At 40.0% G+C, this 20,397-nt stretch overlaps 1 protein-coding gene across 5 annotated transcripts in view; it reads left to right on the forward strand.

The window, feature by feature from the left end:
* The window catches only part of LOC139766212 (zinc finger protein 385B-like), a 205,566-nt gene that overhangs the window by 23,542 nt on the left and 161,627 nt on the right, over positions 1 to 20,397 (forward strand). For all 5 annotated transcript variants that reach the window (XR_011716821.1, XM_071694517.1, XM_071694519.1 and 2 more), the window contains 6 exons: positions 8,315 to 8,401; positions 8,519 to 8,640; positions 12,348 to 12,501; positions 19,412 to 19,492; positions 19,610 to 19,731; positions 19,966 to 20,119. Coding sequence is in view for 4 of the 5 variants with exons in the window: in XM_071694517.1 (XP_071550618.1) it covers positions 8,315 to 8,401; positions 8,519 to 8,640; positions 12,348 to 12,501; positions 19,412 to 19,492; positions 19,610 to 19,731; positions 19,966 to 20,119 (720 nt within the window). In the remaining variant the exon portion in view is untranslated. The remainder of the gene's footprint in view (positions 1 to 8,314; positions 8,402 to 8,518; positions 8,641 to 12,347; positions 12,502 to 19,411; positions 19,493 to 19,609; positions 19,732 to 19,965; positions 20,120 to 20,397) is intronic.

Here is a 20,397-nt window from a genome sequence, read left to right on the forward strand (position 1 = left end):
GATTCAATCCACTGACAGCACGTCAACCCCTGTATACCACATCGCTCCAATTCACTCTATTCCTTGCCCTCCTTTCACCCTCCTGCATGTTCAGGCCCCGATCACACAAAATCCTTTTCACTCCATCTTTCCACCTCCAATTTGGTCTCCCTCTTCTCCTCGTTCCCTCCACCTCCGACACATATATCCTCTTGGTCAATCTTTCCTCACTCATTCTCTCCATGTGCCCAAACCACTTCAAAACACCCTCTTCTGCTCTCTCAACCACGCTCTTTTTATTTCCACACATCTCTCTTACCCTTACGTTACTTACTCGATCAAACCACCTCACACCACACATTGTCCTCAAACATCTCATTTCCAGCACATCCATCCTCCTACGCACAACTCTATCCATAGCCCACGCCTCGCAACCATACAACATTGTTGGAACTACTATTCCTTCAAACATACCCATTTTTGCTTTCCGGGATAATGTTCTCGACTTCCACACATTTTTCAAGGCTCCCAAAATTTTCGCCCCCTCCCCCACCCTATGATCCACTTCCGCTTCCATGGTTCCATCCGCTGACAGATCCACTCCCAGATATCTAAAACACTTCACTTCCTCCAGCCTCTCACCATTCAAACTCACCTCCCAATTGACTTGACCCTCAACCCTACTGTACCTAATAACCTTGCTCTTATTGACATTTACTCTTAACTTTCTTCTTCCACACACTTTACCAAACTCCGTCACCAGCTTCTGCAGTTTCTCACATGAATCCGCCACCAGCGCTGTATCATCAGCGAACAACAACTGACTCACTTCCCAAGCTCTCTCATCCCCAACAGACTTCATACTTGCCCCTCTTTCCAAAACTCTTGCATTTACCTCCCTAACAACCCCATCCATAAACAAATTAAACAACCATGGAGACATCACACACCCCTGCCGCAAACCTACATTCACTGAGAACCAATCACTTTCCTCTCTTCCTACACGTACACATGCCTTACATCCTCGATAAAAACTTTTCACTGCTTCTAACAACTTTCCTCCCACACCATATATTCTTAATACCTTCCACAGAGCATCTCTATCAACTCTATCATATGCCTTCTCCAGATCCATAAATGCTACATACAAATCCATTTGCTTTTCTAAGTATTTCTCACATACATTCTTCAAAGCAAACACCTGATCCACACATCCTCTACCACTTCTGAAACCACACTGCTCTTCCCCAATCTGATGCTCTGTACATGCCTTCACCCTCTCAATCAATACCCTCCCATATAATTTACCAGGAATACTCAACAAACTTATACCTCTGTAATTTGAGCACTCACTCTTATCCCCTTTGCCTTTGTACAATGGCACTATGCAAGCATTCCGCCAATCCTCAGGCACCTCACCATGAGTCATACATACATTAAATAACCTTACCAACCAGTCAACAATACAGTCACCCCCTTTTTTAATAAATTCCACTGCAATACCATCCAAACCTGCTGCCTTGCCGGCTTTCATCTTCCGCAAAGCTTTTACTACCTCTTCTCTGTTTACCAAATCATTTTCCCTAACCCTCTCACTTTGCACACCACCTCGACCCAAACACCCTATATCTGCCAGCTGCTTATCAAGCCTCCACTCTAAATATGATTTATGGACTTATTTTCTCATATGTTGTTCATTAGTTAAATGGTTACCTGTAAAAAAGTAAATTTATTATCGTTTTGCAAAGTAGAGTGCTGTACAATATCATGAGGGCATCATCCATTATCATGATGCATTAAGGCATCCAGTTTTATACCAGGTATGTTTTTCTGTTTTTCTGTCATTGGCACAGTACAGTACTGGATGCTAGGTGCCTTTTACTCATTTTAGCATGGTTATGATACAATTTTAGATGAATATCTTTGATGCTGAGATCTAACCTAAAAAGTGTGGGTGAGCGTATGTATGGTCAGATGAATGCTGTGCAAATGCTACAACATGTAACTTATGAACTTGAGCATTTTTGTATTTTCTTTATGAAAGGAAGTACCTGTTTATCAATTCTTTAACTGTATAACATAAGAAAAATTTAGTGAGCAGTAATATTAACTGAAATGAAGCATTGCATGATGTTATGAAAATTTGGTGGTTTTGGAGTTTCAATCATATAATTTACAATAGAATATCTTGCAACAATATTCATAGGGCATTGTGGGCATAATTGAGCCAAACTGTCTGTGTTAATATTACATAATTTCAACAGCTTTTAAGATATTCTTTATGACTGTGTATTATTTTTGATGTATTGGTAAGACAAATGGGTTGGGAAGAATGTATTTGTATCCCAATATGTATTGTGTTAACACAGGTTTAGAGATAGGTAAGGAATATAATCCTGTTGGGGTCACCCTTATCAATGAACATAACTGAAAGCTACACTGTAAATGTTGTAGTGAAAGTATATTAATGTCATAAGCTTTGAAGACAGGGAACAAAGGTATATATACATGAGGCATTGTAGCAAGTGGGGTTTGTGGTACCATATAAAGAACTAGGTGCTGCTCAGTGAGACATGAACTCCAGACAGTACAGCATGTACTGTTATCCTGGTAGTTCACTCTTGGGTTGCACACACCAAACCAGTTAAGTTATCATTAAAGTCATTTGACCAAGTCATGTTGACATGTTCTCATTCATGCAGAAATTCAAGAAGAGTCACTTTTGTTAGTATCTTGTCAGATGTCAGGTGGTATGGACATATATTCTAATGCAAAATTACATGGACTCTAATGGATTTGACCATATAGGAAGAAAAGGAGTACTACTTTTGAGTAATTTTGTGTATGTAATGTATGGATAGTACTTTGTGGGTAAGCTCCTGAATTATTTGGCTGCCATTTACTAAAAATCCTAGGCTTTTATGTAATTACCTAATCTGTTGAATTAAGTAATGCAGCTAAAGTAATATCAGTAGCTTTGTGATCAGGATATCTCTTGACAAATTTTGTTTGATTTTTTCTTATACTTGATCACTCTTTTGCGCTTTAGTGAGATAGTGCTAGGAACAGACAAAGAAAGTCCACATTTGCTCACATCCATTCACTAGCTGTCATATTTAATGCACTGAAACCTTAGTTTCTTATCCACATTCAAATTCCACTGACTTTTCCATGGTCATTACTTATTTTATGAAACTATGTCACACCACATATGTCCTCAAACATTTAATTTCGAACACATCCACCTTCCTCTGCAAAGCCTTGTCAGTAGCCCATGCCTCGTGTCTATATGATAATGTTTGGACTGCTATACCTTCAAACATATCCATTTTTGCCCTCCCAGATAGCGATCTCTCTTTCCTCACATTCTTCAATGCTCTCAGAACCTTCGCCCTCTCACCCATCCTATGACTAACTTCCATTTCTATTGTTCCATTCACTGCCACGTCCATACCCAGGTATCTGACACACTTCACTTCCTACAGGTTTTCTCCATTCAAACTTACACCCCAACTAACCTGTACCTCAACCCTACTAAACTTAGTAATCTTGCTTTTTTTCACTTTTACTCTCACCTCCCTATTTTCACATACTCTTCCAAACTCAGTCACTGACTACTACAGTTTCTCTCTTGAGTATGCCAGTATTGCTGTATCATCAGCAAACAACAAATGACTCACTTCCAGGTGCTTTCATCCCGAACAGATTGCACACTTGCACCTTATTTGACTTTGTTTATGTAAATGTATGGTTAGTGTAGTAAAGAGTGAGTAAACTCACATGAATTATGTGGCTGTTGATTATTAATAATTTCATTGGTTTATCTTTTGAAATCAGTTCAGCTGCAACCTCTTTCCTCAGTGCTGAGATACCTTCATGATTTTGTTGTCTCCAATTACTATGATCAGAGAGTGCAGGGTGCTCCTGAACAAGGTCCATCATTTCCTCCAGCTGCATTGTGAGGCTTCCACCACAACTGACAGCCAATTACTGATAAAAAAAGATGGGTCCAGCTGTATTCGTGACTTGATTGTGCATGACTTGACTCGACTTCCCTGGTGTGAATAATTTTTGCAAAATTACGTAAAAACATTTTGTGCTTAAATGGCATATCATGTATAGTCATGACTCAACTCCACTCAACTCATTTGGTGTGAGAGCAGCCTCAGCAGAAGCTTATTTCTCCTTGAGTATCCTCAGATTTTTATCACTTTTTTCATAAGATATTGTTTTTCAGTTTAATTGAAAAAACCCATTAATCGATTCGTATATTTGTTGTACTTGATCACTGTTTCTTGTGCTAGCAAGGTAGTGCCAGGAAACAAATGAAGAATGTCCTATCCACAGATACATACATATATACATAAATGTCCATACACACACATATACATAGATATACATATCAAGATATACACATTTGCATACATATACATACACATAAACAGACATATACATTTTTTTTATTATTATATTATTACACTTAATAGTTGTTTCCCACATCAGCGAGGTAGTGCAAGGAAACAGATGAAAAATGGGCCAGTCACTCATATACGTATAAATATACATAATCGCCCATACACGCACATATGCATTTAAACATACATACATATACATACACAGATATATACATACACATGTACATATTTGTACTTTCTGCCTTCATATATTCCCATCACCACCCCACTACACAGGAAACAGCACACACACACACATACACACACACACACACACACACACACACACACACACACACACACACACACACACACACACACCCAGCGAGGTAGTGCCAGGAAAAGACAAAAATGCCACATTCGTTTACACTCAGGCTCTAGCTGTCGTGTAATGCACCGAAACCATAGCTCCCTTTCCACATCCAGGCCTCACAGACCTTTCCATGTTTTACCCCAGACACTTCACATGACCTGGTTCAATCCCTTGACAGCACGTTGACCCCAGTGTACCACATTGTTCCAATGCGCTCTATTCTTTGCTCGCCTTTTACCCTCCTGTATGCTCTGGCCCCTGTCGCTCAAAATCTTTTTCACTCCATCCATCCACCTCCGACTGGGTCTGCTTCTCCTTGCTCCCTCCTCCTCTGACACATAACAGACTGCATACTTGCCCCTCTCTCCAAAACTCTTGCATTCACCTCCCTAACCACCCCATCCATAAACAAATTAAACAACCATGGAGACATCATGCACCCCTGCTGCAAATAGACATTCACTGGGAACCAGTCACTTTCCTTTCTTCCTACTCGTACACATGCCTTACATCCTTGGTAAAATGTTTTCACTGCTTCTAGCAACTTTCCTCCCACACCATATACTCTTAGAACCTTCCAGAAAGCATCTCTATTAATCTTATCATATGCCCTCTCCAGATCCATAGATACTACATACAAATCCATCTGTTTTTCTGAGTATTTCTTGCACACGTTCTTTGAAGCGAACACCTGATCCACACATCTTCTACCACTTCTGAAACCACACTGCTGTTCCCCAATCTGATGCTCTGCATATGCCTTTACACACATACATATTCATTCCTGGCACTATCCCACCCCACAGGAAACAGCATCGCTACCCCCTGCCTCAGCGAGGTAGCGCCAGAAAAGCAGACAAAAAAGGCCACATTTGTTCATGCTCAGTCTTTAGCTGTCATGTGTAATGCACTGAAACCACAGCCTCCTATCCACATCCAGGCTCCACAGACCTTTCCATGATTTTTCTCAGAAGTTTCACATGCCCAAGTTCAGTTCATTGACAGCACGTCAATTCCAGTATACCACATTGTTCCTATTTACTCTATTTCTTGCATGCCTTTCACCTTCCTTAATGTTCAGGCCCCTATGGCTCAAAATCTTTTTCACTCCATCCTTCCACCTCCAATTTGGTCTCCCGCTTCTCCTAGTTCCCCCACCTCTGACACATATAAGCTCTTTGTCAACCTTTCCTCACTCATTCTCTCCATATGTCCAAACCATTTAACACACCTTCTGCTCTCTCAACCACACTCTTTTAATTTCCACACATCTCTCTTACTCTTTCATTATTTACTCGATCAAACCACCTCACACCACTTATTGTCCTCAAACATTTAATTTCCAACACATCAACCTTCCTCCGTACAACCATATCTATAGGCCATTCCTTGTAGCCATATGGCATTGTTGGAACTACTATTCCTTCAGACTTACCCATTTTTGCTTTCCGAGATCACATTTATTCCTTCCACACATTCTTCATCACTCCCAGAACCTTCACCACCTCTTCCACCATATATCTCATTTCTGCTTCCATGGTTCCAATCACTGTTAAATCCACGCCCTAATAACCATGCTCTTATTCACATTTACCTGGAACTTTCCCCTTTCACACACTTATACAAACTTAGTCACCAACTTCTGCAGTTTCTCACTTGAATCAGCCACCAGTGCAGCATATATTTTTACAATATGGGGTAAATTAGGTAAGCACAAAATAAGATCAAATTAAGAATGCATGGACTGTCATTAATACCAGCCTAGTCAGAATTGGGTGTATTTATTGAATAAAAAATGAAGATATGAGTAGGTTGTGGTATGAAGATGTCAGTCATAGTATAGAATTATCAGTTATAGTATAGAGTTATTGTTGAAAGGCTTTTTGATGAGAATCTTTTTGGATGGTATTCACATAAAATGTACTGCAGATGGGTAGTTAGAATGGTTTATACCGTGTGCAATGACTCTGTGTCTGTCTCTGTCTGTGTCTGTCTGTGTCTGTCTCTGTCTGTGTCTGTCTCTGTCTGTGTCTGTCTGTCTCTGTCTGTCTCTGTCTGTGTCTGTCTGTGTCTGTTTCTGTCTGTGTCTGTCTGTGTCTCTGTCTGTCTCTGTCTGTCTCTGTCTGTCTCTGTCTCTGTCTGTCTCTGTCTCTGTCTGTCTCTGTCTCTGTCTGTCTCTGTCTCTGTCTGTCTCTGTCTCTGTCTGTCTCTGTCTCTGTATGTTTCTGTCTCTGTCTCTGTATGTTTCTGTCTCTGTCTGTCTCTGTCTCTGTCTGTCTCTGTCTCTGTCTGTCTCTGTCTCTGTCAGTCTCTGTCTCTGTCTGTCTCTGTCTCTGTCTGTCTCTGTCTCTGTCTGTCTCTGTCTCTGTCTGTCTCTCTCTCTGTCTCTCTCTCTGTCTCTCTCTCAGTCTCTCTCTCTGTCTCTCTCTCTCTCTCTCTCTCTCTCTCTCTCTCTCTCTCTCTCTCTCTCTCTCTCTCTCAAGGTAATGCTTATTATATAGCCCATTATATACCTGAGATTATCTGCATGAAGCACTAACAAGGGTTTATTTCCATTTTAAGTCAGTATTAGCAATTCTCTAGTTATAAGTTTCAAGCAACCTTTGTCAGTCTTAAACCCTAAAACTGTCTTTTTCCTCCTTGTTAATGAACATACTGCTTGGCTTTCTTTTCCAAAATTTTAAGCCAGTCCCATCAACACTGAACACATGTTTAGGTGTGTGACATTCTTCCTCAATGATTTTCTCTAAATACTCATGAAGTGATGCCTGATGAGAGTGAGTGTTAGATTACAAACACTTGTTTTGCATTGTCAGTAATTTTCTCTAAATACTCATAAAGTAATACCTGATGAGAGTGAGTGTTAGATTGTAAACACTTGTTTTACATTGCCACCGCTGATGGGTAGAATAGAAATTGAAAATTATTCTGCCAGTGCTTAAAGGATATGAATAAAGATTATTTTCCTTTGACATCATTATATAATGTAACATGACTTGAAAACCTTACATTATGATGTGACGAGTATTTTTTGTTTTTTCAAAACTGTCACAGATACAAAACATTAATACTGTTCTAAAAGTTTGTACTGTTAGATTTGAATGTCCCTGTTGTGAAATGTTGCTCTATGAAGTGTTATATGGAGCTCCTTAGCAGCAGGTGAAAGGAGTAGTAGACTTTGGAAGAGACAAATAGATGTATTAAGAGATTTGATTAGGGCCAATGATGTTTCAAATTGAGATAACAGATGAATGATTGGGGATTACTTGCAGTGAAAGCATTTTGTGCACAAAGGTGGTATGGATGGAAATGATGGTCTTATTTAGCAAAGCAATGTAATGCGTAAAATTATGAAACTTAGAAGCTTTTTTTGTAAATATGGAAGATCATCTCTCTTAAGCACACTGGACATGGATTAAGAGTTTTCATGTGTCAGTTTGGAGAAAGTAATAAATATACACCTTACCCACCCCATGAAATTGGGAATGGTCCAAAGGTAATACATAGAAAATTACAGTAAAGCTGAAAGCACATTTAATGTCCTATAAAACCATATCTTTTCCCACAGAAGATTGAATACTTCAGACAGAACAACTCCAGTGGCAAGGCCTGAAAATAATTCATATGCATGTGATTCAAATCTTTCTTCTACAACGTGAGTTTACATTTTGTATGTACCTGAATTACCTTTTGAAATTGGGAAAGGACTAATGAAAAACTGAATTATTGAAATGAAATATAATTTCCTGTTACAGCTTATATCTTTCCCCAGGAGAATGAACTCTTTGTCAGACAGAGCCACTGATAGGGCAAAGCCTCTTGAAAGTGATTCTTACTGCTCCAGTTCTAACTCATCATTTACAGTGCTGCCAGCTCCACCTACAAACTCAGATGGTAAATCATCTTGTAAATGTTGGTTGTTATGTATGTAACTTACGTTATTTATTATTATACTTTGTTGTTCTCTCCCGCGTTAGCGAGGTAGTGCAAGGAAACAGACGAAAGAATGGCCCAACCCACCCACATACACAGGTATATGCATACGCGTCCACACACGAACATATACATACCTATACATTTCAATGTATACATACACAGACATATGCATATATACACATGTACATAATTCATACTTGCTGCCTTTATTCATTCCCATTGCCATCCCGCCACACATGAAATGACAACCCCTACCCCCGCATGTGCGCGTGAGGTAGCGCTAGGAAAAGACAACAAAGGCCACATTCGATCACACTCAGTCTCCAGCTGTCATGTATAATGCACTGAAACCACAGCTCCCTTTCCACATCCAGGCCTCACAAAACTTTCTTTGGTTTACCCTAGATGTTTCACATGCGCTGGTTCAATCCATGGACAGCACATCGACCCCCGTATACCATATTGTTCCAATTTACTCTTTTCCTTACATGCCTTTCACCCTCCTGCATGTTCAGGCCCTGATCGCTCAAAAACTTTTTCACTCCAACTTTCCACCTCCAATTTGGTCTTCCACTTCTCCTCATTCCCTCCATCTCTGACATATATATCCTCTTTGTCAATCTTTCCTCACTTATTCTCTTCATGTTACCAAACCATTTCAAAACACCCTCTTCTGCTCTCTCAACCACACTCTTTTTATTACCACACATCTCTCTTACCCTTTCATTACTTACTCGATCAAACCACCTCACACCACATATTGTCCTCAAACATCTCATTTCCAACACATCCACCCTCCTCTGTACAACTCCATCTATAGCCCATGCCTTGCAACCATATAACATTGTTGGAACCACTATTCCTTCAAACATACCCATTTTTGCTTTCTGAGATAATGTTCTCCCCTTCCACACATTTTTCAACGCTTGCCCCCTCCCCCTCCCTGTGACTCACTTCCGCTTCCATGGTTCCATCCGCTGCCAAATCCACTCCCAGATATCTAAAACACTTCACTGCCTCCAATTTTTCTCCCTTCATACTTACCTTCCAATTGACTTGTCCCTCAACCGTACTGTACCTAATAACCTTGCTCTTATTCACATTTACTGTTAGCTTTCTTCTTTCACAAACTTCATAAGACTCAGTCACCAGCTTCTGCAGTTTCTCACCTGAATCAGCCACCAGCACTGCATCATCAGCGAACAACAACTCACTCACTTCCCAAGCCCTCTCATCCACAACAGACTGCATACTTGCCCCTCTCTCCAAAACTCTTGCATTCACCTCCCTAACAACCCCATCCATAAACAAATTAAACAACCATGGAGACATCACGCACCCCTGCCGCAAACTGACATTCACTGAGAACCAATCACTTTCCTCTCTCCCTACTTGTACATATGTCTTACATCCTTGATAAAAACTTTTCACTACTTCTAGCAACTTTCCTCCCACACCATATATTCTTTATACCTTCGACTGAACTTCTCTATCAACTCTATCATATGCCTTCTCCAGATCCATAAATGCTACATACAAATCTATTTGCTTTTCAAATTATTTCTCATATACATTCTTCAAAGCAAACACCTGATCCACACATCCTCTACCACTTCTGAAACCGCACTGCTCTTCCCCAATCTGATGCTCTGTACATGCTTTCACCCTCTCAATCAATACCCTCCCATATAATTTCCCTGGAATACTCAACAAACTTATTCCCTTTTCCTTTGTACAATGGCACTATGCATGCATTCCGCCACTGCTCAGGCACCTCGCCATGAGTCATACAAACATTAAATATCCTTATCAACCAGTCAACAGCACAGTCAACCACCCCCCTTTTTTGATAAATTCCACTGCAATACCATCCAAACCTGCTGCCTTGCCGGCTTTCATCTTCCGCAAAGCTTTTACAGCCCCCTCTCTGTTTACCAAATCATTCTCCCTAACCCTCTAACTTTGCACTCCACCTTGATCAAAATACCCTATATCTGCCACTCTTATCATCTAGCACATTCAACAAACCTTTAAAATACTCACTCCATCTCCTCACGTAACCACTACTTGTTATTACCTCCCTATTAGCCCCCTTCACTGATGTTTCCATTTGTTCCCATGTCTTACGCACTTTATTTACCTCCTTCCAAAACATCTTTTTATATTCCCTAAAATTTAATGATACTCACTCACCCCAACTCTCATTTGCCCTCTTTTTCACCTCTTGCACCTTTCTCTTGACCTCCTGCCTCTTTCTTTTATACATCTCCTAGTCATTTGCACTGTTTCCCTGCAAAACTCTTCTGTTTCACTAATAATCTTACTTCATCCCACCACTCACTACCCTTTCTAATCTGCTCACCTCCCACGCTTCTCATGCCACAAGCATCTTTTGCGCAAGCCATCACTTCTTCCCTAAATACATCCCATTCCTCACCCACTCCCCTTATATCCTTTGCTTTTTTTCCATTCTGCACTCAGTTTCTACTGGTACTTCCTCACACAAGTCTTATTCCCAAGCTCACTTACTCTTACCACTCTCTTCGCCCCAACATTCTCTCTTCTTTTCTGAAAACCTCTACAAACCTTCACCTTCGCCTCCACAATATAATGATCAGACATCCCTCCAGTTGCACGTCTCAGCACATTAACATCCAAAAGTCTCTCTTTCATGCGCCTATCAATTAACACATAATCCAGTAACGCTCTCTGACCATCTCTCCTACTTACATATGTATACTTATGTATATCTCTCTTTTTAAACCAGGTATTCCCAATCACCAGTCCTTTTTCAGCACACAAATCTACAAGCTCTTCACCATTTCCATTTACAACACTGAAGACCCAATGTACACCAATTATTCCCTCAGCTGCCACATTATTCACCTTTGCATTCAAATCACCCATCACTATAACCCGGTTTCGTGCGTCAAAACTGCCAACACACTCACTCAGCTGCTCCTAAAACACACTTGCCTCTCATGATCTTTCTTTTCATGCCCAGGTGCATATGCACCAATAATCACCCATCTCTCTCCATCCACTTTCAGTTTTACCCTTATCAATCTAGAATTTACTTTCTTACTTTCTATCACATACTCCCACCACTCCTGTTTCAGGAGTAGTGCTACTCCTTCCCTTGCTCTTGTCCTCGCATCAACCCCTGACTTTATTCCCAAAACATTCCCAAACCATTCTTCCCCTCTACCCTTGAGCTTTGTTTCCCTCAGAGCCAAAACATCCAGGTTCCTTTCCTCAAACATACTACCTATCTCTCCTTTTTTCTCATCTTGGTTACATCCACACACATTTAAACACCCCAGTCTGAGCCTTTGAGGAGGATGAGCACTCCCCGCATGACTCCTTCTTCTGTTTCCCCTTTTAGAAAGTTAGAATACAAGGAGGGGAGGGTTTGTAGCCCCCTGCTCCTGTCCCCTTTATTCGCCTTCTACAACACATGAGGAATGCGTGGGAAGTGTTCTTTCTCCCCTATTCCCAGATCCTTAATAGTTACCAGATCCAGTAGCCATCAGCCAATGTAGGAGTGAGGTAATTTGGAGAATGCTTTTGCTGGAGCATTTCTTAAGAATGTAATTGGTATGAATTAATGAAGTAAAGACAAAACTCGAAATGACTAATTACTGACATATGTTTGTTACTTTCAGACCTATTACAATCTGCTATAGACAGTGATATTGTATCACATCCATTAGGAGTTGACCAGAGTCACCTTTTGTGTAACATATGCCAGTTAACCTGCACTGGAGAAACTCCAATGAAGCAACACCTTCGAGGTGCCTCGCATCAAAAGAAAATGAAGTAAGGAATTGTTAATGGGTAAATGCAGTTTTGTTAGAAAGTCTCTACAAAGGCTTTTCTTCCTCCTCATTTTGAGTCAGTTTGTTTTCATCATAAAGACAATTGCTTCAGTGCTAGATAATCTTATACTGTACAAGTATTGAACATGTCAGTAGACTGAACCAGGGCATGTGAAATATCTGGGATAAACTATGGAAAGGTCTATGGGACCTGGATGTGGAAATGAAGCTGTGGTTTCGGTGCATTACACATGACAGTGAGAGACTGTGTGAACGAATGTGGCCTTTTTGTCTTTTCCTGACGTTACCTCGCTGGAGGGGGTGAGGGATGCTATTTCCTTTGTGGCGGGGTGGCAACGGGAATGGATGGAGGCAGAAAGTAAGAATATGTACATTTGTATATATGTGTATGTCTGTGTATGTTTTTTTTTTTTTTTTTTTTTTATACTTTGTCGCTGTCTCCCGCGTTTGCGAGGTAGCGCAAGGAAACAGACGAAAGAAATGGCCCCCCCCCCCCATACACATGTACATACACACGTCCACACACGCAAATATACATACCTACACAGCTTTCCATGGTTTACCCCAGACGCTTCACATGCCTTGCTTCAATCCACTGACAGCACGTCAACCCCTGTATACCACATGACTCCAATTCACTCTATTTCTTGCCCTCCTTTCACCCTCCTGCATGTTCAGGCCCCGATCACACAAAATCTTTTTCACTCCATCTTTCCACCTCCAATTTGGTCTCCCTCTTCTCCTCGTTCCCTCCACCTCCGACACATATATCCTCTTGGTCAATCTCTCCTCACTCATTCTCTCCATGTGCCCAAACCATTTCAAAACACCCTCTTCTGCTCTCTCAACCACGCTCTTTTTATTTCCACACATCTCTCTTACCCTTACGTTACTTACTCGATCAAACCACCTCACACCACACATTGTCCTCAAACATCTCATTTCCAGCACATCCATCCTCCTGCGCACATCTCTATCCATAGCCCACGCCTCGCAACCATACAACATTGTTGGAACCACTATTCCCTCAAACATACCCATTTTTGCTTTTCGAGATAGTGTTCTCGACTTCCACACATTTTTCAAGGCTCCCAAAATTTTCGCCCCCTCCCCCACCCTATGATCCACTTCCGCTTCCATGGTTCCATCCGCTGACAGATCCACTCCCAGATATCTAAAACACTTCACTTCCTCCAGTTTTTCTCCATTCAAACTCACCTCCCAATTGACTTGACCCTCAACCCTACTGTACCTAATAACCTTGCTCTTATTCACATTTACTCTCAACTTTCTTCTTCCACACACTTTACCAAACTCAGTCACCAGCTTCTGCAGTTTCTCACATGAATCAGCCACCAGCGCTGTATCATCAGCGAACAACAACTGACTCACTTCCCAAGCTCTCTCATCCCCAACAGACTTCATACTTGCCCCTCTTTCCAGGACTCTTGCATTTACCTCCCTTACAACCCCATCCATAAACAAATTAAACAACCATGGAGACATCACACACCCCTGCCGCAAACCTACATTCACTGAGAACCAATCACTTTCCTCTCTTCCTACACGTACACATGCCTTACATCCTCGATAAAAACTTTTCACTGCTTCTAACAACTTGCCTCCCACACCATATATTCTTAATACCTTCCACAGAGCATCTCTATCAACTCTATCATATGCCTTCTCCAGATCCATAAATGCTACATACAAATCCATTTGCTTTTCTAAGTATTTCTCACATACATTCTTCAAAGCAAATATATATATATATATATATATATATATATATATATATATATATATATATTTTTTTTTTTTTTTTTTTTTTTTTCCAAAAGAAGGAACGGAGAAGGGGGCCAGGTGAGGATATTCCCTCAAAGGCCCAGTCCTCTGTTCTTAATGCTACCTCGCTAATGCAGGAAATGGCGAATAGTTTGAAAAGAAAAAAAATATATATATATATATATATATGTACATGTTGAAATGTGTAGGTATGTATGTGTGTGTGTGTGGACATGTATGTATATACATGTGTATGTGGGTGGGTTGGGCCATTCTTTTGTCTGTTTCCTTGCGCTACCTTGCTAATGCGGGACACAGCGACAAAGTAAGTATGATAAACGGGCATGTATGGATGATAATGTATATATAGGGGTATATGAGAGGTTGGGCCATTCTTGGTCTGTTTCCTTGTGCTACCTCGTTGATGTGGGAAAAAGCGATTATGTATAATAGTAATAAAAAAGATATATTTTTATGTTATTTTACTTGATTGCCATTTCCCACATCAGCAAGGTAGTGCCAGGAAACAGATGAAGAAATACCCATCCACTCATACACACACGTATATACATGCATGCACATATACATACATGTACATACACGTACACACATATATACATGTACATAATTATACTTGCTTACCTTCATCCATTCCCAGCACCACCCTGCCTCACAGGAAAGAGGATTGCCACCCCCAGTGTCAGTGAAGTAGCGCCCTGGAAAACAGAAAAAAAGGCCACTTTCATTCACACTCAATCACTAGCTGTTATGTGTAATGCACTGAAACCACAGTGCCCTACTCGCAGAACTTTCACATACCCTGGTTCAGTCCATTGACAGCACGTCGACCCTGGTATACCACATTGTTCCAATTCACTCTGTTCCTTGCATGCCTCTTACCCTTCTGCATGTTCAGACCCCAGTTGCGCAAAATCTTTTTCACTCCATCCATCCACCTCAGCTTGGTCTCCTGCTTCTTGTTTTCTCCATCTCTGAAAAATATATCCTTTTTGTCAATCTTTCCTCACTCATTCTTTCCATATGCCCAAACCATTTCAATGCACCCTATTCTGCTCTCTCAACCATTCTCTTTTTATAACCACACATCTCTCTCCCTCTCATTACGTATTAAATCAAACTGCCTCACACCACATATTTCCTCAAACTTTTCATTTCCACCACATCCACCCTCATCTGTACAACCCTATCCATGGCCCATGCCTCGCAACCTTTTGATATTGTTGGAACCACTATTCTTTAAAAAGACTGATTTTTGCTCTCTAAGATAACATTCTCTTTTTACACACATTCTTCATCGCTCCCAGAATCTTTGCCCCCTCCCCCACCCTATGACTCCCTTTTGAATAGTTCCATTTGCTGCGACCTCCACTCCCAGATATGTAAAACACTTCACTTCCTCCTTTCAAACTCACACCCCAACAAACTTCCCTAAACCCTACTGAACCTGATAACCTTGGTCTTATTCACATTTACTCAGCTTTTTTTCACACACTTTTCCAAACTCAGTCACCACCTTCTGCAGTTTCTCACTCAAATCAGCCACCAGTGCTGTATCATTGGCAAACAAGTGACTCACTTATCAGGCCCTCTCATCCCCAACAGACTACATACTCACCCCATCTTGCCAAAACTCTTGCATTTACCTCTCTAACCCCCCCCCCCCCCCCCCCCCCCCATCCATAAGCAAATTAAAGAACAATGGGGACATCACACACCCCTGGTGCAGACTGACCTTCACTGGGAGCCAGTCACTCTCTTTTCCTACCAGTACACATGGCCTTACATCCTTGGTAAAAACTTTTCACTGCTTCTAGCAGCTTACTTCCCACACCATATACTCTTAAGACCTTCCACATAGCATTTCTATGAACCCTCTTATATGCCTTCTCCAGATCCATAAATGCTACATACAAAGCCATCTGTTTTTCTAAGTATTTCTCACCTACATTCTTCAAAGCAAACACCTGATCCACACATCTTCTGCCACTTCTGAAACCACACTGCTCCTCCCCATTCTGATGCTCTGCACATGCCTTCACCTTTTCAGTCAATACCCTCCCATGCAATTTCCCAGGAATACTCAACAAACTTATGCCTTTTGTAGTTTCAGTAACTCTACAGCAGTTATCTTGAATTTCAGTTGCATTTGGAGTCTAGAGGTACACGCATTTTTCAGAGCCTTAAAAGTTTTGCAGAAGTAGGCCAAACTCTGTTTTTTCAAACTATAGGTTTTTTTTCTAAGTGTTTCTCACCCACATGCTTCAAAGCAAACACCTTATCCTCACATCTTCTGCCACTTCTGAAACCACACTGCTCCTCCCCATTATGATGCTCTGCACATGCCTTCACCCTTTCAATCAATACCATCCCATACAATTTCCCAGGAATACTCATCAAACTTATGCCTCTGTAGTTTCACTAACTCTACAGCAGTTATCTCGAATTTCAGTTGCATTTGGAGTCTAGAGGTACACACATTTTTCAGAGCCTTAGTTTTGCAGAACTAGGCCAAATTCTGTTTTTTCAAACCATAGGTTTGTTTTACTAAGTATTTCTCACCCACATTCTTCAAAGCAAACACCTGATCCACAGATCATGTCACTTCTGAAACCACACTGCTCCTCCCCATTCTGATGCTCTGCACATGCCTTCACCCTTTTAGTCAATACCCTCCCATACAGTTTCCCAGGAATACTCATCAAACTTGTGCCTCTGTAGTTTCACTAACTCTACAGCATTTATCTCGAATTTCAGTTGCATTTGGAGTCTAGAGGTACACGCAATTTTTAGAGCCTTAAAAGTTTTGCTGAAGTTGGCCAAATTCTGTTTTTTCAAACCATAGGTATGTCCAAACCATAGATAATTGGATTAAAGACATTTCAGTGTTATTAATGACAAAAATATTTTTGAATTTTTTTAAATACTGGTTCTGGGTACCCCAAAATTTCCAAGGCTGGCCATTTATGGAATGATGTGTCTTCAGCTTACTTGCAATTTTAGGAGAAAATAGGTAAAGTAAGTGAAACTTGTTGAGCATTGATAATCATCTTTAGTTCAAAACTTTCAACATGTAATCGATAGAATGTTATAGTAATTTATATTTTCATACGTTCTTTTCCACAGCTCTTCAGTAATTAAGAACTTACCTAATGCTTGAATTAAAAGTCACCAGCATATTCAGAATGATAAAGTAGAAAATAAATGATATAAAGAGTCTAACTTGGCATTAGCAACTGTTTAATGCACCAGTCCAATTGGCCACGTGAATTTTAGGTTTTGAATATGTTTTTACAATATGGAGTAAATTAGGTAAGCACACAATAAGAAATCAAATCAAGAATGCATGAACTGTCGTAATACCAGCCTAGTCAGGATTGGGTGTATTTAGTGAATAAAGAATGAAGATATGAAAAAGTTATGGTATGAAGATCTCACTCATGGTATAAAGATATCAGTTATGGTACAGAGTTATTGTTAGAAAGGTTTACTGATGAAAATTTTTTGGATGGTATTGTCACATAAGATGTACTGCAGATAATAGGTTAGTCAAAATAGTTTATACCATGTGGGCTTGTTTCTTTTGGGGGTCACACTCCTGGATATTACTTTCCTGATTAGACATTTTCCCAGTCTAACTCTAATGCATGGACTATACCTAAAACAGCTCACTGCTAGTATATCTTGATTCATAATGACATTATTTAAACTTAATGAAAATGGCTGTGGTAAGGGATTTTGGTGTTGCTTGATTTGGAAGGGGTTGAGTGAGTGTTGCTTGGAGATAAATGGGGATGAACTAGGTTTGTTTGTTACCCTCTAAATTTTTGTTTCAGCAATTCTAGCCATATCACAGGTAATGCTGACAAAATTTGATATTACTTTATGAAAAAGGTAAGACTTTGAGGTGCTGCTGGAGATGGATGGAATATAGTGGAATTAATGGAAGGTAGAAATATGTCTAATAGGCTTGTTTTTGTTACATCATGAATTCTTTGATTCAACAGCTACTGCTGCCAGATTTTTTTTTAAGGGATACTCAAAAAACATGGTGATAAAGGCTCTTGGAGCTGATAGTGTGGAATAGGATGCAATGATTTTTTTCTTTCCCCTCACAAAGGTAACGCTTACTTTATAGCCCATCATATCCCTGAGATTATCTGCATGAAGCACTAGCAATCCTCTAAGTAGAAGTTTCAAGCTATCTGTCAATCTTAAACCCTGAAGCAGTCTTTTTCCTCCTTGCTAATGAACATCCTGCTTGGCTTTCTTTTCCAAACTTTTTAGTCAGCTCCATGAACACTAAACACATGTTTAGGTGTGTGACATTCTTCCTCATTAATTTTCTCTAGATACACAGGAAGCAATATCTGATGAGAGTGAATATTAGATTACAAACACTTGTTTTACATGGTCACCACCAATGTATAGGATAGAAATTGGAAATTATTTTGCCAGTGCTTGAAGGATATGAATAAAAACTGTTGTGCTTTGGCATCATTATATAATGTAGCATGACTTGAAAACCTTACAATATCTTGTGAAGGAGAAAATTATGTACGGTAGATTATTTTTTGTTTTTTCAAAACTCGCAGGTGCAAGACATTAATACTGTTCTAAAAGTTTGTGCTGTTAGACTTGAATGTCCCTGTTATGAAATGTTCTTTGAAGTGTTGTAGTAAGTAGAAGGAGAGGTAGACTTTGGAAGAGATCAATAGATGTATTAAGAGACTTGATTAGGGCCAGTGATGTTTCAGATTGAGATAACAGATGAATGATTGGGATTTACATGCAGTGAAAGCATTTTGTATACCAAGGTGGTATTGATGGAAATGGTGGTCTTATTTGGCAAAGCAATTTAATGTGTACAATTATGAAATTTAGGAACTCTTTTGTGAATATGGAAAATCATCTCTCTAAGCACACTGGACATGGATTGAGTTTCCATGTGTGAATTTGGAATAAGTAGTGAGTATACACCTTATCCACCCCATGAAATTGGGAATAGACTAATGGTAATACATAGATAAATTAAGTATTGCTGAAAAGAAATTTGATGTCCTATAAGACCTTATCTCCTTCCACAGAATATTGAATACTTCAGACAGAGGAAGTCCAATGGCAAGGCCTGAAATTAATTCATACGCATGTGATCTTTCTTCTACAACGTGAGTTTACAGGCTGTATGTACCTGATATACCTTTTGAATTTGGGAAGGGAATAATGAAAAACTGAATTATTGAAATGAAATATGATTTCCCGTTACAGCTTATATCTTTCCCCAGGAGAATGAACTCTTTATCAGACAGAGCCACTGAAAGGGCAAAACCTCTTGAAAGTGATTCTTACCACTCCAGTTCCAACTCATCATTTGCAGTGCTGCCAGCTCCACCTACAAACTCAGATGGTACATCATGTTGTAAATGTTGATTGTTGCATATGTAACTTACCTTACGCTCCTTAATAGTTACCAGATTCTGTAGCCATTAACCGGTGTGGGAGTGAGGTAACTTGGAAAGTGCTTTTGCTGTAGTATTTCTTAAGAAAGCAATTGATATTGAAAATATGAAGTAAAGACAAAACTCAAAATTTCTCATTACCGACATGTATGACTAATTATCTACATATGTGTTGCTTTCAGACCTATTACAATCTGCTATAAACAGTGGTATTGTAATACATCCATTAGGAGCTGACCAGAGTCACCTTTTGTGTAACATTTGCCAGTTAACCTGCACTGGAGAAACTCCAATGAAGCAACACCTTCGAGGTACCTCGCATCAAAAGAAAATGAAGTAAGGAATTGTTGATGGGTAAATTCACTTTTGTTTGAAAGCCTTTACCAAGGTTTTTGTTCCTCCTCATTTTGAGTCATTCAAGTTTGTTGCCATCTTAAGCACAATCTCTTCAGTGCTAGATAATCTTATACTGTACATGTAGAAGATATGAAATATGTCAATGGACTGAACCAGGGGGGCAGTGATGAGTTGTGGGGAGAAGAGGAGAATGTATATGTTCTCATATTTTTCTTTCCTTTCATGCTTTTGTATTGTTTCCTCTGGGGCAGAGTGGC

The sequence above is a fragment of the Panulirus ornatus genome, chromosome 57 (assembly GCF_036320965.1).
Source record: "Panulirus ornatus isolate Po-2019 chromosome 57, ASM3632096v1, whole genome shotgun sequence".
In the NCBI taxonomy this organism is placed as follows: domain Eukaryota; kingdom Metazoa; phylum Arthropoda; class Malacostraca; order Decapoda; family Palinuridae; genus Panulirus; species Panulirus ornatus.